Below are 22,500 nucleotides of genomic sequence, written 5' to 3'. Positions count from 1 at the left end.
ACCATATGAAGACACAAAAATAAGCGCACATAAAAGCATGCACGCACACGCACACATGCACACACACACACACAGACACACACACACAAACACACACACACATACGCACACTTCATGTGGTTTTAAATGGAGTGCGACAACTGACTACAGTGGGAGCATTTAAAGGTATGGTAGCATGGGGAGAAATGAAGAGGCAATGTCTATGTTCTCCCTGCAGGGGGATGCTGGTCCTGCTGTTGCTGCTGCTGTGTGTGTGTTTCCATGTGACCTGTGTGATGTACCTGCACCTGACCAGTATTCAGGTAGGACCCAGATATATTTGCCTTGTTACCTGGTTACTAACCTATATTATGTGCTGCCTACTTCCCCAAGCATGCAAAAAGTTGAGTGGGCAGACAGGGCTTTCCATCCAGTAATAGCAGTGGTGTGGCCTGAGATCCTCAGCAATATGCTGAATTAATGAAAAAAATCAATCCTAGTGAATTATGATTCCCTCCTACGCATTGTCCCGCACTCAAATTTTCAATCCCCTTCATTTTCTTTACTTCAATTACCTCATATTACAGGAGGCTGGGTGGATGCGGGGGTGGGTGGATGAGGCGATGGAGTCACGTGACATGGCCTGACTCTGAACGCAGAATGTCCCACCCTCGCTAGGATCGCTAGCATGATCACTTCTTTGGTGTTGTTAAAGAGTCTTTGCTAATGGTGTTTTCTGATTTAATGGTTGATACATATTATATCATATTATGTGATCAACATTCTGTAATAGATCCCTTCCATCGAACCCCTTACCTCATGATTTTATCCTGGCTCTAGTGTCAGCCTGGCTGCCTCACCATCCAGATCCGCACGGTGGTCTGCGTCTTCCTGGTCCTACTCACCTTCTCCATAACCCAGGCCTGTGTGGTAAGGATAACCACTGTTGTGTCTCTGTCATGCTCTCTCTCTCTCTCTCTCTCTCTCTCTCTCTCTCTCTCTCTCTCTCTCACCCTCTCTCTCACCCTCTCTCGCTCTTTTCTCTCTATCTCTGTCTCTGTAAAGTATCTCTGCCTGATTTGCGGTCCAGCTGACTACGATGACGAGACGTGCGGCTCACGTTGTTGCATATACTTTTTTCACGTGGTTCAGGTGGTCTGCGTCCCTTGGCTAAGGGGGAGCGTCAACCTGACCTCGTCCTTTGAGTTCTTTGCCACGGACGCGACACTCCTGGGCTCGTGGAACGGTACTGCGGTGGAAGGGGCGTGTCCCAACGTTCCGTACACCCTCTTGTCCTGTGTGGCCGCCAGCCTCACCATCGTCCCTTACCTCCGGGTCTCCTCGGTACCCAAGATCGTCTTGCTCCTCCTACTCTCCACCAGCTACACAGTTGTCATGGAGACTAGCGGCTATCGGCAAGCCGTGGGGTAAGCGTGGGTCATGTGGAATGTTCCGTTTGAAATGGTGAATAATATAGTGCACGTGTGTGCGTCTTGGAGTTTTAATTTGTGCTCTGTGTGGGTGGCAGAGCTGAGGCATTGATGTGTGTGTGTGTGAGATGGGATACGTGTGTGTGGTAATGTGTGTGTGTTAATGTGCATGTATGTGTGTGCGTGCGTTTCAATGTGTGTTTATTTATATGTGTGTGTGTGACTGTGTGTGTGTGTGTGTGTGTGTGTGTGTGTGTGTGTGTGTGTGTGTGTGTGTGTGTGTGTGTGTGTGTGTGTGTGTGTGTGTGTGTGTGTGTGTGTGTTTGTGTGTGTTCCAGGGGAGGCTTTCTTCACACCAGGGGCTATGATCCAGTTCTCGCTGTCCTGCTGTTTACTGGAGCTCTGACATTACACTCCCGGCAGCTGGATCTGAAGCTACGACTGGACTATCTCTGGGTCACTCAGGTGTGTACTGTGTGTACACAGCTTTTGATATTCACATTATATACTATTGAAGACATATAGGTATGTTTATGTGTGTGTGCTTGTGTGAGTGTGTGTGTGTGTGTGTGTGCTTGCATGTGTGCGTGTTTGTGCAGGGGTGTATGTGTGTGTGTGTGTGTGTGTGTGTGTGTGTGTGTGTGTGTGTGTATGTGTATGTGTTTTTGTGCGTGTGAGGGGGGGGGGTGTTTGGCCTTTGTGAATTTGTGTGTAAATTCACATGATCTCTACATAAATGGGGGCATGCAGACTTGAGCCATGCACTGTAAATCATACTCTTAACAATCAGGCAGATCCAGCTGATGTGTCTGCGGCTAGGTCATGTTGGTAAGCCATCGACCCCATCTAGTGATCAAGATATGCAATTACATCTGCATTCCAATTAGGTTGTATACAATACATATACATGCAATATACTATATAGATATAGATAGGTATGTATGTATGTATGTATGTATGTATGTATGTATGTATGTATGTATGTATGTATGTATGTATGTATGTATGTAAATATAAATAAATAATAATAATAATAATAAATGAAATTTATATAGCGCTTAATATGGTACTCTAAGACGCTTTAAATACATACATATATAATATTCTATTCACTTGTGTATAGAGCTTTTAATATCACAGCCTCACAAATTCGCAACTCCCATTCATACTTATTATTATTATTATTATTATTATTATGTTATCTACCCTTTTCACCGGGGGTCTTCGTATGGTAAACACAGGTGTCACTCATAACACTTGTCAAGGGGCTATTGCACGGGTAGTAGACTTATCTTCACTTATTGAGTCTACTAGCGGTACCCTGGTAAATAAAGAAGCTAATCGATTACGAGAGCTACGAGCAACACCTGTTTTTTTCCTTACGACAACGCCTCTGTGGCCTCTGTGTTTTGTGACTGCTGGCGAAGCTGACCACGGTTCCCCTCTCGTCTGAGCAGGCTGAGGAGGAGCGGGGAGACATGGAGAAGGTGAAACTGGACAACAAGAGGATCCTGTTCAACCTGCTGCCGGCCCACGTGGCCCAGCACTTCCTCATGTCCAACCCCAGGAACATGGTGAGCGCTCTGTGTGAACCAGATACCAACACACATCACTATTGGACACCCTGTCACCAACGTGGATCACTGGCGATGAAACTACACTGGTCTTTTTAACCACTGTCAAATGTCAAATTTGAAAGTAGCCGCACTGATGTTTTGAGTGTGAAACAAACATTTGAATCCACTTTTTGTTTCCTATTGTTTGTGACTAATACATCCAGAGTGCGGCCCTCAAACCATGCCCGTAAACAACCAAGTATTTAGTGATTAAAACCGATGCAACACAAGAAGTGGTAGGATATAGGGCATAAAATGGTAATTATGCCAATTTACATACATTATTAGATACCGATACATATGTTAAGTTATTGATTGCATAGGTATAGCCATATGATCAGATTAAGTTCAATTTCTCACCGTATTTAAAAGGTAAATCGATAGGTCCCAGGGTCAATCCCCAATTGCCTGTAGAGTCTTTGAGCGATATATTTGACCCCTACCTGCTCCTAAATTACCTGTATCTGATTTCAATATAGGTAGCTTTAGATGTAGGCATTTCTGAAGCAGCATTTAGTCGATACTTATATTGACTCTGTCTTGACGTCATAAGCTGCCAACAGACATTCAAGCTGTGATTCACCCTATCTCTGCCTGGCTGGCAGACAAACTGTTGTTTGGTTGTATGTCGGCCTTGTAGGTAAATAAACGTAACAAAACAGAGAAAACAGACCCCCCACTGCAGCAGATCTGCAGCTAATCGTTTTGAAGTCTGGGTTGGATGCACCAAGAGATTTCTTGACCCCCCCCCCCCACCACCACCACCACCCCATCCAAGGAAGTGATTAAGTCAACCTTCCTTTGGCCCTGCAAATCAGGAAGTGTGTAGTCCCTCCTGAGGACATTTTTGTTTTGTAAACACTGCAGCCAGGAAGTGTGTTACCAGCATGCTGGGGAACCTTCAGAACTATGTGAATGTATAGCTCCCCCCTTAGTTTTCCTCTGGGCGAAAGGTCACATTGGTAGACACCGTATTGATACTGCGGACTGGTGCTACATGGAGCCTTTCTTTCACAGCTAACATGCTGATTTAATTCCACGGGGTCCCTTCAGAACCCCCTTTCACACTGTGCTACAAACAAAACTGTACTTGGACATCACTACTGGCTGCCTACCTACCATCCTAAAGTCTTCTCACCAAAGAAGATAACTTTTTAGGACAGCCACATTTTTGACATATAAAACAAAAATACAAATCAATCCCACAAAATCTATTTAGCCAATGGCGTTGTGATTAAACTCTCAACCAGAAGAATATGATTAAACGATAGCAAAATAACTGCACCTCCCTCGGGCGTACTGGTAATTCTTCCATCTTGTGCACAGCTTCTGTGACAGTGAAATGTCTGCCGTTTTTTTCCCCAGGACCTGTACTACCAGTCGTACGCGCAAGTCGGCGTGCTGTTTGCGTCCATCGCCAACTTCAACGATTTCTACATCGAGCTGGACGGCAACAACATGGGAGTGGAGTGTCTCCGCCTGCTCAACGAGATTATAGCTGACTTTGATGAGGTGAAGAAGCAGTTGTCTCCATTATGGTGATTAAAGTGATTGCATTAATACCTCCGGGCTCTTTTCTGCAAAGCCTGATCTGATGGCTATGTCTTGAGGGTTTAGCATTTTTTTTTTTAACAAATTGAAATGAGTAGCTTGTTCATGCTGATAAACCGGTGGGATTACTAGGGATTGAAAACATAAAATAACTAATTTACATATCAGGTTTCTTGAAAAGCATTATCCTGTGATTCACAGAAAACAATGAATATTGTTAAGAGCGGTTGACTTTCTTAACGTATAAACGTTAGATCCGTCGTGAAATTGACTGAATACAATAATCTCAAAGAATATTTTTCACCTTTGGAATCAAGTAGGGAATTGTTTTCTTTCAATCAATACTAGTAAAGAAAATGTATGCATGTATATGTAATATACCTGTGTGCCCCTCCTCCTCTCCCCAGCTGATGGATAAAGAGTGCTACAGGGACATCGAGAAAATCAAGACGATCGGCAGCACCTACATGGCCGCCGTGGGGCTGGTTCCTACCACCGGCGCCAAGGTGCCCTTTCAGCCCATGCAATTTAAGAGTGTGTGTGTGTGTGTGTGTGTACGTCTGACTATACACATACGTTTTTACCATTTAACCTACTTAAAGTTTTAAATACGCACAGCTTTGTACTTTCTTTTAATAGCTTTTCTTCAGGATGTTCCTGTATGTGCCTACAGCGCTGAGGGGGATTATATGGCCTGGCATAGCGTTCAGAAAGATTCTTTAAATCTTGCAAAGCTGACAAACAAAAGGGTCCTTTCTACACGACAGAGACTTTATGCAAACCCAACAGTCCGTCAGTGGGCTTTGAATGGGAAGGAAGTCATTGTAGAAATTCTCACTAATAAAGAATGATAGAATGTGCCTTCTCTTCTTTCTCACCCTTAATGATGAATAATACTAAATGGTGTCTTTTATTGCTTGTTCCTGCATGTGTGTGTCTCAATGTTGTCCTGTGTGTGTGTGTGTGTGTGTGTGTGTGTGTGTGTGTGTGTGTGTGTGTGTGTGTGTGTGTGTGTGTGTGTGTGTGTGCGTGTGCGTGTGCGTGTGTGTGCACACACACACACACACACACACAAAAACACACACTCTAATCTGATGGGCAGGCTAAGAAGTCCATCGCGTCACACCTGTGCACTGTGTCAGACTTCGCCATCGAGATGTTTGACGTCCTGGATGCCATCAACTACCAGTCCTACAACGACTTTGTCCTGAGAGTAGGTGAGCAGAAACACGTCCACCGCAGACGCACGTCTCGCACGTCTAGCCCCGCCCTATTCAACCACCCTGCCCCTCCCCCCGGGTGCGTCTGATCTGCCAGTGTTCCAGAAAAAGCTCACGTCCATCACATACATCACTGCCAGTAAGTGAGGTGAAGCTGTGAGGGCAGGAAACGCATCACAGAGCGTGTTCTGACAGGAAGCGCATCACAGCGAGACCTCAGGTTTCTGAGTCCTATTGTGTCGGGTATCCTGTGAGCAGCCTGAGACTCGGGGGGAGGGAATCACACTGCTGCCTGGAGTACACACTGCCATCCTGTCTGCACACTCCCAACCTGTGTGCCTGTGTGTGTGTGTGGGGGGGGTTGTATGTGTGTGTGTTTGTCTTTGTGTGTGTGTGTGTGTGTGGTGCCTCTTTGAGTTTAGTCACCTTACTTTTTCGTTCCTCTGTTTGTCTATTGTATTCTATGGATTCTACTCGTTTTGCGGCATTTAAGCGCAGATCAGGGCATAGATATACAGTAGATTATCAGTGTGCGTATTAGATGGTTCCAACTCAGAATGCGTGTTCATTCTCGATTCTAATTTCTTATTCACTCCATGATGAGGTAAATATCATTAGCACTCTATACTAATTCACATAAGCCTATATACTTATGCTATACTCACTATACTTATACACTCTATCCTTATCTAAAGAGCGGTGTAAATCTCGTGACGATCCTGCTCTGTTGACCCCTGCAGGTATCAACGCGGGCCCGGTGGTGGCGGGCGTGATCGGAGCCAGAAGACCACAGTACGACATCTGGGGGAACACGGTCAATGTGGCCAGCCGCATGGACAGCACCGGAGTCCAGGGCAAGATACAGGTACTCCTCAACACCCTACAAGTCAAAGTGCCTCTTCTTCTTCTTCTTCTTCTTCTTCTTCTTCTTCTTCTTCTTCTTCTTCTTTTTCTTCTTCTTCTGGCATTACTGCCTCAACACACCAAAGCTCTGGCAAAGAGCGGAAACTTTAGAGCGCTTCCACATTCGTCCCGCTCCAAGATACTACAGTTCCATACAGCAACGCCGGGCTTCAGAGCTCTGTGGAGGGGGTGCATTTTCTTTCGGTGTGGGGTCGATGTAGCCTGGCTCCGCCCGCCTAAGTACTTCCGCTCAATTTGAATTTCCCTTCAGTACTAGGTCTGGACCTGCTGTATGTAATTTGGTTTTCTGGCGCCGCCACAGCGGCGCCCAATCAGCGAACAGAGGGCGTGTCTGAGAACAATGACGATAAAGTCGTGCGCCAGTTTGAGTTGTTGTTGTAGGTCGGTAGTTGATTTACAATGTGCAATTTTTCCCTGATAAATTAAATTCGATGAACAAAACCTGCAGCTGTCGTTGACGGACATTTTCGTGCAGACGCGCAAGGTGTTTGGTTTGTGTACAACCTGCGAGTGATTCCCGGCGCATGACATACGTCACAACCAAACGTTAGCGATTGGTTATGGCAGATCCAGAGTGGCACTGGGCAGATCCAATCATTTTAAACTTCAACAGACACCCGCCTTCAAGTGAGTTAACGTTTGTCAATTGATTAGGTCCAGACTCTCTGTACAAATTAAATGAAATGAAGTGAAGTACGAGAGTCTGGTAGAACCAGGCTAGGGTTGATGTATTTTTTACAGCAATTTCTTTACAGCTATTTTTTACAGCTGATATAAATGGGCTTTATTGCATACCTCTGCGTGGCACTTAGCATGCCTCCGCTGGGAAGACAAGTTTTTGCGCTCTAAATTTGAGCCCAGTGTATGTGGAGGGCTTCAAAAAGTTACACACGCTTATATATTTCCATACCTTTCCTTTTTATCTCCAGGTGACAGAGGACGTGTACCGCATCCTCACGGATCACTATGACTTTGTGTGCCGAGGACAGGTCAGCGTGAAGGGCAAGGGTCAGATGCTTACCTACTTCCTGGAAGGGCGGAGCCAAAGGAGAGGAGTGTCCGGGAGCCAGCCACCGCGGCACGGCGAGCGGCGCTCAAGCCACTTCGCCCGCAGCAATGTGTGCACCCGCTTGAGCCCCGCCCCCACGGTGGCCACCTACGCCGCCATTAGGACGCCTATCCCCGGCGCGGCCATGCCAACCACCTCCACCAGCAGCACTCGATACCTGCCCTCTGCACCCGCCGCAAAGGTGTGATCCTCGCACGCATGCGCACCTACGCCCACGCAGACTCTGTGACGGGGTTGTGGTGGGACGCTCGAAAGGAGAAGAAGAAGAAAGAGCCTTTGTCTAAAGGAGGCCTTGGTGCTAGGTGCTTGGTTCTTGGTTCTTGGTTCTTGGTTCTTCGGGCTGTGTCTCATTAGCCTCGTGAGACCATCCTGATCTTGCGAGCTCCATTGTATTTATTCGCAGATCAGTCTGGTAACCTGCGATGGAGAAAATTTGTAGCCGGTCGCTAAATGCCAATCAGCGCTGTTTTTGAGGCGGGTTTAGGTGTGACGCAACGAGAAGCGACTGTTCAGTGTAAAAACAACACGGCGGCTTCCGTTGATCTGATTGGTTGATTTGGCCAGTCTATCCGCAACATAGGTGGTGAAAGACAGATGGTTTATCTAATCAGCTAACCAGTATTTTCACCCCTTCCCAAAAGTTCTCCAACGGAAGGCTCCCACATGGATATGCTGAGCAAATGCGAATCAATCCATCTGGCGGAGTCAGGTTAGTGTCTCATACCAGGGCTGAGAATCGCCCTCGAAAATGTTCAGATCTCTCCCCCCCCACCCAACCCACAGCGTTTCAGCACTGCCTGCCTGCAGGGGCGCAGCGTAGATGTCTAGTAGTAGTAGTATTTAAGACACCGCTCGGTCTGGGACCGTTTCAAAGGCCATTGATGTTCCCAGAGTTTCAGCATGGACTCCCCTGTATGCAGAAACACAATACTACACAGTATTGAAGGTGTAGCATATTATTGTCAATATTCTCAGTGTCAAACCAAATCAGTGCTGATGCCTTATAGTGATTTAAAATGAGTTTTTTGCAGCGACAAATACCCTTTCAAATGATTTCTGCATTCATTAAGAGATGAGTCCATTCTGAAATGTAATTATGGCATATGTGTATACCTGAGGATGGGAAATAGGCTATCCACTTGCCAAGCCAACAGAGTAATGCCTTTAAAAACGGGATACCACATTCCTATAGATCAATATCTAGTGGCACATTCCTCTGGACTGTAATGCCACATGAGGTAGAAACCCTTTGACTCTCTGGGCCTGATCAATGGACCATGAGTTATAGAACCCGTTTGACTCTCTGGGCCTGGTCGATGGTGAGCTAGAAACCCTTTGAGTCTCTGGGCCTGGTCGATGGTGAGGTAGAAACCCTTTGAGTCTCTGGGCCTCGTTGATGATGAGGTACAAACTCTTTGGCTCTCTGGGCCTGGTCGATGATGAGGTGGCAACCTTTTGAATCGTTTGGCCTGGCCAATGGATCATGAGTTAGAAACCCCTTTGACTCTCTGTGCCTGGTCAATGGACCATAAGGTAGAACCTCTTTGACTCTCTGGGCCTGGTCGATGGACCATAAGATAGAACCCCTTTGACTCTGGGCCTGGTTGATGGAACATGAGGTATAAACACTTTGACTCTCTGGGCCTGGTCGATGATGAGGTAGAAACCCTTTGACTCTCTGGGCCTGGTCGATGTTGAGGTAGAAACCCTTTGACTCTCTGGGCCTGGTCGATGGACCATGAGCTTGATCCTCTTTGACTCTCTGGGCCTGGTCGATGGACCATGAGATACAAACCCTTTGACTCTCTGGGCCTGGTCGATGGACCATGGAGGTAGTACCCATTTGACTCTGGGCCTGGTTGATGGACCATGAGGTACAAACCCTTTGACTCTCAGGGCCTGGTCGATGGACCATGAGGTACAAACCCTTTGACTCTCTGGGCCTGGTCGATGGACCATGAGGTACAAACCCTTTGACTCTCTGGGCCTGGTCGATGGACCATGAGGTACAAACCCTTTGACTCTCTGGGCCTGGTCGATGGACCATGAGGTACAAACCCTTTGACTCTCTGGACCTGGTCGATGGACGGCTCAGTGTCTTTAAGTGCATGGTGCCAGTGTTGCATATCAGTCATGTTTGCTGTTTGTTTTCCCTATAATGCGTGACTTTCGAGACTCTTCCTTGATCCTATGTCTATGTGTAGCAATAAAGCAAGTTTGTCTTCTAAACCAAACCACCCCTGCATGCTGTAGCCATCTGGATATCTTTTAACTGTGTATGTAGCCTATAGAGTGAGCGGCCAGAGCCAGTTTGTATCTTTGTGAAAATGATTGCATGGAATTTGGAAATTTAATTTTTTTCTGTGGTGCGTGAATATCAATCCTTCCTTTATGAACTAAAAAATATCTGCCTGCTTGATTGGAAAGACATATTTTTATTGTTGCTATACTTGTTAGAACAGTTTCTATTTTTATGAAATCTTATAAATAAATCTTATTTCGGTGCAGAGAGACAAGAAAACTAAATCATTTAGATATATCTATAAATATATATCAATATCTATATCTACATAGCTATATATATATATCGACATATACAAATATGATATGCAGACATCTTTCTGATTTGCAGACAATATAACCTCTTTGGGATTACACAGAACACAAAGTATATATTTGGTGGCTCAGCATGGTACTATTGGCTGACCTGTGACACTTATGTCCTCGACGTTGGTGTGGCATGCTTTGCCCAGACAGGGGCTCTCTCATGCATGACTATGACACAGTCAGTGGAAGCACTGAAGACTTAAGGCTTCTTCGAACAGGTTTTCTTGCATGTGCTTAAGGTAGCGGTCCTCTTGAATGTAAGGTGCTTCTTTACCTTTCGTCTTCTCTATGAGCTTTTTCTCGCTGGTCAGATCCTCCAAAGGGATATTTCAGGAATGATTGACAGCAGGTTGGGATTTTGCCTCCCGCTTGCCTTAGTCTTGACAACAGGTAGCTGGTTTTCAAATGTGCCAACCTATTTTCAAAAACATATCAAGGTTTAGTATTGGGGCTGCAGTCCCAGGGACGGCTGACTGCAGTTGTTTTCTGTGAGTTTATTTAATGAATGCCTGTATTTTTCCGGTTTAAGCTGTCCCTGGAAAGAAATGTTTTTGTAATTGAAATGGTGGCCAATGTTGACTTTGGTAAGGCTTTTGAAAAGTGTAACCTGACCGGCATTGTTTTGAGTGGAGTTGGTATTCAAATATGTTTCAAGTTCATAATAGCCTTGGACTCAATGTATTATCTTCTGTTTCAAAGAAATGAAAATGAACTTTAATCAAATTTTATATACTTGCTTTTAAAAGTCAGTGATGTTAATGGAAACAGGGTTGTGTACAATATTTTTCCTGTGAATTTGATATTTTCATACTGTATGATACGGGTTTAAATTGTTATATGTATCAATAGATATTATTGTATATTGTATATTGAGTTTTTCAGAGCTATATTATGAATGATTAGATATTTGTCCAAATCTTGAATTCAGGGTGTATTAATGAAGATGTTCTATGTTGATTGTACATTTTGTTAAGATATTTTATACTACGTGTTTGCACTGCTATACTATTGACGTCTGATTATGAAATAAAGCAACAGGACATGTGTCTTCTTGAACAAGCATGTTTTTCGTGCTAGTGTTCACAGTGTGTGTGTGTGTGTGTTTGTGTGTGTGTGTATGTGTGTATGCTTGAGTGTCTCTGCACATTTGTTTGCGTTTGTGTTGTGTGTGTGTGTGTGTGTGTGTGTGTGTGTGTGTGTGTGTGTGTGTGTGTGTGTGTGTGTGTGTTCATGTGTCCGTGCATTTGTTTGTGTGTGTGTGTCCTTTTGTCTGCTCAGTTGTTTGTGTGGGTATTTACAGGTCAAGCCTGTGCGTATGGAAAGGCCATCCAACTCGGTCATTAAGTTACGTAACGCTATAAAGACGTAAACAGAAAAACATGGCTAATGCAAGAGGTTAGTAATGCAGCTAGGGTCGGTGTCCACTCAGTAGAGAGCACCCGGTCGGGAAGACAAAGTCATGTTCATCATATTTATATATTTATAAAGCTATAAAACGGTTGTGCCACTGCAGGAAGTACAGGATCTGTACAGTATCTCATTCATGTCCTTTTAATATATATATATATACAAAAAAATAGTGTGTGTATGTGTGAGACTGTATGTGCGTGTGTGTGTGTGTGTGTGTGTGTGTGTGTGTGTGTGTGTGTTGTGGCGACCCGGCCCCAGGAATTTCTCTATCATTCAGGAATTACCATACGCCAAGGTCTGTTCAAAGCACAGAAGGTCTGTGCCCAACGCGGGGAAAACGAAAATAATACTATTGCTCCGTGAGCCACGGAAGAGTCAGTGTTCTTGTCTCTCCGGCCCGGCCGGTCTCGTCCCTGAAGAGGGAGGTTGCTCCCGTCTGGCGGCCGGTGGTCCACCTAGAACCTAAAATCCTGGAGGGCAAAGGAACCACCTCATCACCCGTGCGTTCGAGTCCTTCGTGCTGGCCATCCACTTGAGTGGCGCATGGTCGGTGACGAGCGTGAACTCCCGGCCCAGGAGATAGTATCTCAGCTTGTCCAGGGCCCACTTGATGGCCAGGGCCTCCTTCTCCACGGTGGAATTGTTCTTTTCGTTGGAGAGGAGCTTTCGGCTAATGTAGGTTACTGGGTGTTCCTCTCCCACCCGGACCTGAGAGTATCCCGCTCCCAGTCCCAATTCGGACGCGTCGTGTGGACTATTAGGGGCAGAGAGAAATCAGGTGTTATCAGGACGGGCTCTGAGTAGAGGGCTCGTCTAAGGGTACCGAATGCTCTCTCTGCTGCCTCTGATCATGTTACCCAGTCTGGCAGGGCCTTCCGGGTCAGATCATTTAAGGGACTGGCCAGCTTGGCGAAGCCGGGGATAAACCTCTGTTTGTACCCTACCAGACCAAGAAACAATTTCACCAGTTTTTTTGGAGGTGGGGCGGGGCCAGTCCCGGATGGCTGCGACCTCGCTCTCCTGGGGTCGGACGTTTGGTCAGGTGTGTGTGTGTGTGTGTGTGTGTGTGTGTGTGTGTGTGTGTGTGTGTGTGTGTGTGTGTGTGTGTGTGTGTGTGTGTGTGTGTGTGTGTGTGTGTGTGTGTGTGTGTGTGTGTGTGTGTCAGGGACGGAAATTAACACCCACCACACACCATTTGGATTTGTATGGTGGCGGGTGCATGGTGTCACTTCACCCGCCACTGTGTCGGGTAATACTTTCCAGTCCGGTCCGATCAAATTTGGATATTTAATACATTCGTCATACGGCGCTGCACATAAATTACCAGGATAGCGCCCACCAATTTGGGCCGCTATTTAACAGTGTTACAGGTAGGAATCAAATGGGTTTCCCGTATGTCGGGTACCCAGACATCCTATTTTGCCAGGACATGCCCTCTTTTTGAGACACTTGTGTGGCGAAAAATGTGTGGCGGAATTTCAAAATCGTCCGGGATTTTGTTAAAGCCTCATACATGTTCACATTGAATTTGCGTTGCGTTTCTCTGGGTCGTTCACAAACTAGTTGGGCTACGCCCTCCACTACTCAGTTCTGTTCGCTTTACATTTGTGGAAGTGAGTAGGGGGAGTGGTTAAGTAGAGCCTTCAGATTGGACGGTTTGACTTACTCAGTTACCCTCGTGTTTTGTATTTAATTTTTTACCATTATTATTTTATAGGGACAAACATTAACAAATGTCCCCTACAGGGGATCGATAAAGTTCTATCTATTGAACAGAAAGAAACACTTGGTCATACTTTCAACACTTTACCACAGCATTGGCCTGCTGAATGCCACAGATATATTTTCAGCATTGGACTGAATGCCACATAAATATCTAATTATGTTTTTGCACGTTTGCAACGTTTAAAAGTTCAGGGTATAAAGTTCAAGTATATGCCTCTACTTGTTTTGCTTGAGCCAATAGCCTTTTGAGGCAGTGTTTTTTTTTCTGAATATTAGTGTTAAGGGCCAATAATGCTTACCATCATACGTTAGTAACCATGTCTGTGGACACAATTGTATGCAGTCACATGTAAATATAAAAAAACAAATGTTCCTATTGACTTATGATGGTGTAGCCATGCATGTTGTTTTATTGTTAATATGTCAATTTGTTTTTTATTGAAAATACTTTGTATAGATGAATTATCCCCAAACTACCTGTGTATTGTTTATCATATGCGGTAAGAGTGTAACATTTTCAACTCAGTTCCTTGGTAGAACCCACTTACAGTAAAAATCACTTCTGATGGAGAAAATGATGTGTATGAAAAACACTTTACTTATCTATTGTTACTATTATATTGTTTAAAATGTATGCGTATTAAAAAAATATATAGCGTATAAAAAGTGGCTGGTAAAAAAGATGAGTGGCTGGTGGGCAAAAAAGTGAATTTCAATCTCTGGTGTGTGTGTGTGTGTGTGTGTGTGTGTGTGTGTGTGTGTGTGTGTGTGTGTGTGTGTGTGTGTGTGTGTGTGTGTGTGTGTGTGTGTGTGTGTGTGTGTGTGTGTGTGTGAGTGTGTCTTTAACGTGTGACTGCATACCTGACATTGTGTGTGTGTGTGTGTGTGTGTGTGTGTGAGAACACGCACGTAACTGCATGATTGGCCCTGAGTTTGTGTGTGTGTGCGCGTGTGTGTCTGTGTGTGAGTGTGTCTGTGAGTGTGTATTTACACTTCCGGTGGGGTCTACCGGGCGGATGTGTTCACACAAGCCTCGCTCAGAATGCGGCACTCAGAACTCTGGGGAAGGTGTGCCAAATCAAACACTCAAGTACGTCAAGATAAGCAGCAGGAAATGGGAGTCTTCACAGGCCTCACTAGTTGCTCAATAGTTTGGAGGAAATGACTTTTATCAGCTGTCTGACTCAGGCTGTGTAGAGCAAACATCAGGCCCATGATGCAGCTATCCTACTCACTGTTTGGGGTTAATGATGGTTTTAAAGCCCCCCCCCTCCAGCCCCCACTTTCGCTTACCAAATGTCCCAGTGTGTCCTAACATCCTTTACTGTAAACGCTGCGGGAGGTTGGATGTGTGTGTGTGTGTGTGTGTGTGTGTGTGTGTGTGTGTGTGTGTGTGTGTGTGTGTGTCTGTGTGTGAACACGAACAACCAAGTGCGTATGTCCACATGGAATAGTGCATATTTTTGTTATGCATACCTACGTAAGAGATGTGCTTGTGGGAGTAGTAACTGTCTGTGTGTGTATGTGTGTGTGTGTGTGTGTGTGTGTGTGTGTGTGTGTGTATATATATGTCAGTGTGTTTTTCTGCTGTTGACACAAGCAAGATAAAACAAAAACGATGGACTTGGAGCCTTAAATGAAACATACGTTACATCTGCAACGTCAATGCCTGAGGACAGGAACACGGGGGGGGGGGGGGGGGGGGGGGGGTCGGTGGTCAACAGGCCATCCAAACAGACACATTGCTCCAAATGAATCGGGCTTCCGGGTCATTCTTACGTGCAAACATCCTGTACGACCATGATGATTCAACGATTATCTCATTGCGTATCTTACATTAACCACTTAGTCTTCGGGCCATTTTTGTCAATTTTTTAGGTTTTGCACTGCGCCTACTCTACTTCATAGTGTGACCTCTAATCCCATGCTTGGTCTCTTTGGAAAGCTGAGAACCTGTAGAATTATATGACATTATCAGAATAACTGTATCATGTACTAACACAGTGCTGGGAAGGCTAAAATATTGTTTTTCCTTCAAGCCGGTTACACACACCTCTAAAACCAAGCTGGTACCCTGGGTAACTCCATATCCCTTGGAAACACTACTGAGCCCTAGCCCTAGGTCTTGTGATGCTGTGTGTAAAAGCAGATCAACAATGCATAAAAGATGAAGTCTCCAGCTCCTTTTATGTAAGATATGTCCATTTGTTTTTGGTCAGGGTCCTTTTGGAGACTCCAAAAAGGATCTTTGGCTACCCATACTGAAAACAAAAGGTTCACACATGAACCCAAACATGTAGAAGCATAATCTTGGTCTGAAATGAAAGGTTACCCTCTGGGCATTCTTGTGCACCATTTAGATAGCATACCAGATGTTCTGATATCTAATGAGACAGGCATAATCACACAAAAGGAGCTATTCCGCCTATGCAATTTTGACAAAAAAAAGCTCAGTGTTTTGGCAATTATTTTTACTTTAAAAAAAAAGTGCAAATTGCAATGGTATAAAACATCAAAACTGAAATAGTAAAAATACTATAAATAACTATGTACAAATGAACAAAAATAAGGAAAATTACAATAAAAGTACAAATAAAGAAAAATAACTATTTACATGACTCCCTCCCTCCCCCTCCTTTCTTCTCTAGGCGTTTAGCCATGTTTCAAAATGTTCATAAAACCACACTCCACAGCAAAAATAAATAAAAATAGAACCACACACGAGCGCGCAAATCAACCACCTGCTCACTTCGCACTCTGTCGAGTGGCGACGAGCCTACTACTTTACGCACACCCCTTGCGCATTTGTTTTCTCACCCACACGTGAGAAGGTGTTTGACATGCTGGATATTGTCAGAAAGGTATCTTCATTGGCTATTAGGATATCTAAGGCCCGTCCCCGACACATGGGGACAATTGCTCTGTCAGTTAGCATTGCGCTAGCTGTGCTGCGCTTTAAAACCGTACTCCTTAAAACTGAGGTTTTGGAGTTTAACACCAGCTACGCAAGAAGTTGAACGTGATTGCTGTGTAACGACTCACACAGGATCAGCTGATTCCTATAGTTAAACTCGGGAAGTACTCTGATTTCTAGGATACCCCAGCAGATGCAATGGTGGATGCATTTTGTGCTATAATTACCAACAAAATCTTAATGGGAATGTAAAGTGGACTTCAATGTAATAAAACGCAAATAATGTTGAAAGATATTATGAAATAGTCTAGGCTACTTTTAGTGGAAATCCGAGTTAGAATCTGAATCTGCCCTCACCTACGTCAATCAATCAATCAATCAATCAATTACTTGTCATTGTTTCTCTTGGTGTGTATGCAAACGTGATTAATTAATTAATTAAAGACTAATTAATATGCGAGTGGCAATCAACGCAACTTGGCAATCGACTGGGATGAGCCCCGTTTCCTTCAGCCAATAGGCCTTGGACTTGAGGTCTTTAATACCTCTGCTGGGCCGGATACTGCTGACCTAGCAGGAAGTCCATTTCGCCAAGCTATTATTGCTAACCATTTTAGTTGAGCATGGTCAAATGGGAATGTACCTTTTCATGTTTCGTTGAATAGTGCGATCCTCTGTGCGTTCATTTATTTTTTTACATACAAATAATCTGTTCTTTGTCGCGTTTTAGTTGGGCACCTGCCTATTTAAGCAACTCCTATATTGTAGCCTTTATTGTGCTGAAGGCCTATCTGGTGTAATAAGTGTAAATGTATCATCATCATTATTATTATTATTATTAATAATAATAATAATAATTCATAAAACTAATTCTGTGTGTGTGTTTCGGTTATGATGGAGCCTTGTTTCATCCTGCCAGTTTCGAGATTAGACTAACACGCACAAAATTCGCCCTCTAGTGTTTGATGTGAATTTAACTGAAGATACAGCAATTGAGATCAAGGTAAAACGCAGCTGCATGTTAAACCAGCGGTACATATGACACAGCAATGGAGCTTAAGACGGCAAGTGACTACTTGCGTCACCGACGAGTTTAAAACCGTGTTAAACTCTAAAAAATGGCTTAGCTAACTACAGAGCTCTGCTGGGGTATGTATACTTTGTCAATCAAAGTATACATACCCCGTTTTGATAGTGATCGCCTCATTGGCTTGTAAGGCTTTGTTGACAAGGAAGTAGTACAGATATGTGTGAGGACTGTCATCGTCAGACCCTGGCGAACACAGAGGATACGAATCAGACAACTAGAGTGGCGAAGTCACGCCCCTTCCGGTAGAGCCAATGGGACCTATGAGATCGAAAAATATGTATGGGTTTCAATGGAGAGAAAGTAATTATCTTCTGGTCCCAGTCTTTATATCCCCTGGATTACACATATGCTGTTTGTGGATTTAAATGATAATTTCTTAAGCAAAGAAAACTTGCACCAAGGGAGGGGGAGGGTGAGGGGGGCTATTTTGACCTAAGACACTAGGATATTGATGTAAAACTAATTTGATCCTTTGTTGTATTGTCGTCTCGTGCTAGGTATGACTCTAAGAGTGGTAAATGTTCAACAACGAGGTTTATTCTAATAGAAACACAAGGTTAACAGGCTTGCGGTCTGGAGGTGGTTCATGAAGCATCTGCCGAACACAGGTAGACAAACAGTTATATAGGGAGTGGGCGGAACGGTAAATGCCACGCCTACATGTTCTAATTTACCCAGGTAAACCTTTGGTCTGTCTTGGCTTAAACGGAAATGGCAAAGTGGCCATGTTTGCAGTCTTTAACTTATCATTAAAACCTTATATGGTTTCTTCCATTATGTGGTGAAGAAAACATTCATAACCGTGGTTAGCTTAAAACATGTAATCAGAAATAGCATAGACTAACATAATTTACATCATTATATATTTGATCTATATTCCCTAAACATATTTATTCCACCGAATGGTTGACAATGGTTGACATTCCTGAGATTCTAGGCTTTCAAATGGTGTATGACACGACTATATCACTCAATCTTATGATGCCGAAAATTGACCCAGCATGTTGGGGGGAAGAAGGGGTGTAACTAAAACTTGTCCGCCGGCGGGATTTGACGATTAAGTGGTTAAAACAACAGCCAATATTTAAACATGCCCCCGTGTTTAGATGATTATTGCTTTTATTCTTTTAGCACAATGGGAACTTTCTGATCAGGGCAAAAACATAACCCTCAAGCTGAGGGCTTTCCAATGAAGGAACTCCTCAATGTAAATATGTTGTTCTCTTTCCCTCAAAAACACACGCCAGTGAAGGGCGGTCAATGAACTCCAGATTGTGTAAGAGCTCACCCATGCTATCCCTCTCCCACGTCACTGTGTCTCCATTCCTCCAGCGTCCGCTGTAGGTCCACAGGGGAGGAATGGGGCTCTAGAGTGAACAACAGCATAGAATGGATAAAGTGTGTCACGAGCCCTGTCATAATAACCTCCAAAACAGATCCTTTCGGGGTGACTGAGGCCAGCCTTCAAACAACCTGTATTGTCTACCATAGACAAACTGGGAGCTGCTTTGTCCCATATCACAGATTGGCAACGGTAAACAGTGCACACCGAGGGATTCCATGCAATTTTGGTGCTAAAACCAAGGCTCGGGCCTCCCTTGTTTACATTCTTCTACATCTGCCTCAGGTTATCTTCATGTGTTCCTACAGAGGGGTAGCCTGTATGGTCTTGGATGTGTTTCTGCTATTTGTTGGTGGAGAGTGCTCATGCGAACTGTTGAAATTATTGTTATTAGCAGATATGGAACATTCCACCCAGAGGGATCAACTGCATCGCCCTCTACAGCCCAAGTATTGGGATTTCATCCCTTCCCTAAAAATAAGATTTAAATCAACAAAAACATGTATGAAAAAAAAAAGACAATCAGGTTGGCAAATTGTACTAACACAGTTCCCGACATCCATTCATGACAATTTTTCTGTCAATGTTGCCAAGGGCAACACTCTCAGACTTCCCCCTTCCATCTCATTAGGGCTACAACCAAAAAGAAAAGCACTGCAGCAACAGACACACACACACACACACATACACACACGTGCACTCTCACATGCACACATTTGTGCAGACGCAAATACACATTCACGTACACATGCACTCACAGAAGGAACTAAAAACAATGGATACTGGCGCATGGGAGCCTGGATTTCCTGCGTTTCCCACACAAAGTTTGCAAACATACACACACACACGCATACACGTATACAAACACACACACACACACACACACACACACACACACACACACACACACTAACACACACACATATATAGACACATACACAAACCATCCAACGACATACCAAGACATTAAAAGTTTTCATAATAAATGCCTTGCCCATTGAGGACAATAAAGTTGTGTTGTGTGTCACTGTCCTGGGATGGACTCGGAACATTCACCAAGAATGACCTCCGTCTCTAGGCTACTTTACTCCAAAACGGACCGAATCTGTGATCCGCGCTTCCTGTTTAACAGGGCATCAACAAAGCTCAACAGTCATGTTGCCAGCTCATCTCAACACGTTCCTTGCTGTTGAGGTGTCATGCGGGCGGCGTAACATAGAGACTGTTGTTCATCCTGTAGAGGTTGAGGATGAAGGTCAAAGGTTGATTGGAGGACAACAACACCAGTGTCATTAAGAAGAACAAAAATAAATGGTTATTCTCGTTGGACTCGTTGATTACAAATGTAAGAAACATTGTGATGAATTTGGGTGTTCTTTTTTACGATGTCATCTTTGTAGTCCAGAATAGAAAAAAATCTTCTGCCAGTTTCACTTGAATTTGAGCCAAAGCTTGCGATAAATGTAACTAACCGAAGCATCACTCATTTTACCCTGTTATGAAGGTTATTTCCTTCACCAGAATCCACCTAATTTACAGGATTCATCAAGTTGGAGCGTAACTGTAAGGTGGTTTTCCGGCTGAATAAATAATTGACATTGGCACACATTCTTATCTTATCTTTCTCCCTAAAAGGGCTAAGTTTAAGTTACCATAAATGGTCACTTACACATAAGTCTCTTTCCTGTTAGTGTGTGCGTGCGTGTGTGTGTGGGGGGAGATGAGTGTACCTCTAATTGTGTGTGGGTGTGCGCTTGTGTTTATGTGCAAAAACATCAGCGTGGGCTGCTTAATTAAGGACAGGAATGTTGTCCACCAGTGTTCTCCCTGTCAAAGGTAAACATTCCTGTACTGGGATGTTCAATGAAAAATAACGTTGGATCTCCAGCACGTGATTTATCAAGGAGAATTACACGTTATCACCAAGCAACAACAACCACAGTAACAACAATAGAGGCTCAGCGGAGCAGTTCTTTGGGTCAAATCAGGTATCAGGCACTGGTGGCTTTGTGTGTGTGTGTGTGTGTGTGTGTGTGTTTGGGGGTTTGAGTTTGTGTGTGTGTGTGCATGTGTTTGTGCGTATGCTTGTTTGTGTGTGTGTGTGTGTGTGTGTGTGTGTGTGTGTGTGTGTGTGTGTGTGTGTGTGTGTATGTGCATGTGTGTGTGCTTGTTTGTGTGCGTATGTGAGTTTGTATGTGTATGTGCAGGTGTGTGCATACAATTGTGTGTGTGTGTGTGTGTGTGTGTGTGTGTGTGTGTGTGTGTGTGTGTGTGTGTGTTTGTGTGTGTGTGTGTGTGTGTGTGTGTGTGGGTGTACACGTGTGCGTAGGTGTGTTTACGTGTTTTTTTTTTTGTCCAAGTATGCACTGCATCGCATTGACCTCAGATAGCTCCATGTTGTTTGGTTATTCTACTTCCTTAATCCAACAGAGGCCCAGAGACTTTAAGGGGCCCGGCCATAATGGTATGCTAAAAGTCTTGCTAATCCCCACTGGTCCCACATTTTAGACGTCGCTTTACATCAACATGTTCCTGAAATGCCTTAGATGTGGGGTTATTTTTAGTTCCACAGAGTTAAGTCTTCTAAATGTTTGACATCATACCGTAAGATTTCCTATTAGGGCCGTTAATGCACGCAACGGGGATTGAAGATTAAAATAGATTTAAATTTTTTACCCTAATTACTTAATAAATCATTTAATCTTGTGAACTGGTGAGACCTCGTATGGCAGAATATAATTCGCTTGGAACTTGATTGAAACAAACGATGTATGAATCACCCTCCGTGTGACCGTTGACGACAGCCTGAAGCTGATGCAACATATTCCATGGATCCCAACGCCAACTACCCGTTAAGTCATCAAACATAGCTTAAAGACTTGATTATTTCGGCATTCAAAGTCAACATACACGACACGACTAATACAAAAGCCTACATATCTGACAAGCGGTAACCACTAAAAGGGTACATTATTAATCGAAGCTCCCAATTGAACTGCTTTCCCTTAACATCGCATGGTCTGGAACAGGCCTACTTAAATAAAACGGTGGGTGGAACGCAAACGTGCGCTAGCTCCCCAGCGTGTGATCTCAGATGAGGCTCCGAAACAATTCTGAACAGGGACGTGTCTCTCGTCAGGCGCGCACGTCCCCCCCAGTTCAAACTTTGGGTCTATAATTACCTCAGGAAACTGGTAATTACAACGCGACTTCTTCGGCACGAAGCCCAAAGTGCTTTTCCATGCGTGTTTGTTTGGCAGCCCGACACACTATGTGTTGGCGAAGCCCCGATTCCCCGGCGTTAACCGTGACCCTCATTTACGCAGCTATTTCGGAGGTTGATTTATTATCTCCGAAATGCATGGATGCCTTCACATTTTAAATTAGAGCTGAGCATTTCTCGGTAAAGCGTCGGGTTATGAGTGTGGGCGTGCGTAATGTGTGCTCATTAATAGATTTCCACAAGTTGTGTAAGAACTTTGGAGGACAATTAAAAATCCATGAATGCAAGCATTGTCCGGTTTGATCAACGTTTACTTGTTTAGTGTGCATGCTCTGCCTATCAAACCAGAAATTCTGCTAACTTGTGCAACACGTGCTGGGGATTTAAGTTTATTCTCGAT

At 44.2% G+C, this 22,500-nt stretch overlaps 1 protein-coding gene and 1 long non-coding RNA gene across 2 annotated transcripts in view; both read left to right on the top strand.

The window, feature by feature from the left end:
* LOC132468655 (adenylate cyclase type 1-like) overlaps positions 1-11,455 on the top strand; it is a 16,892-nt gene extending 5,437 nt beyond the window's left edge. Inside the window, exons 6-15 of the mRNA XM_060066409.1 lie at positions 218-302; positions 820-909; positions 1,132-1,406; positions 1,748-1,874; positions 2,867-2,983; positions 4,391-4,537; positions 4,984-5,082; positions 5,679-5,793; positions 6,537-6,661; positions 7,650-11,455. Coding sequence (XP_059922392.1) covers positions 218-302; positions 820-909; positions 1,132-1,406; positions 1,748-1,874; positions 2,867-2,983; positions 4,391-4,537; positions 4,984-5,082; positions 5,679-5,793; positions 6,537-6,661; positions 7,650-7,976 — 1,507 coding nt within the window. The 3' untranslated portion in view covers positions 7,977-11,455. The remainder of the gene's footprint in view (positions 1-217; positions 303-819; positions 910-1,131; positions 1,407-1,747; positions 1,875-2,866; positions 2,984-4,390; positions 4,538-4,983; positions 5,083-5,678; positions 5,794-6,536; positions 6,662-7,649) is intronic.
* Positions 11,456-18,874: 7,419 nt separating this feature from the next.
* On the top strand, positions 18,875-19,380 carry LOC132468899 (uncharacterized). The gene is made up of 2 exons (XR_009528293.1): positions 18,875-19,069; positions 19,275-19,380. It is a non-coding gene; the product is annotated as an uncharacterized LOC132468899 (long non-coding RNA).
* The last annotated feature ends 3,120 nt before the right edge of the window (positions 19,381-22,500 follow it).

The sequence above is a fragment of the Gadus macrocephalus genome, chromosome 12, assembly GCF_031168955.1.
Source record: "Gadus macrocephalus chromosome 12, ASM3116895v1".
Lineage (NCBI taxonomy): Eukaryota > Metazoa > Chordata > Actinopteri > Gadiformes > Gadidae > Gadus > Gadus macrocephalus.
Note: the sequence above shows the minus strand (reverse complement) of the source record. Positions and strands in the feature narration are given on the sequence as shown.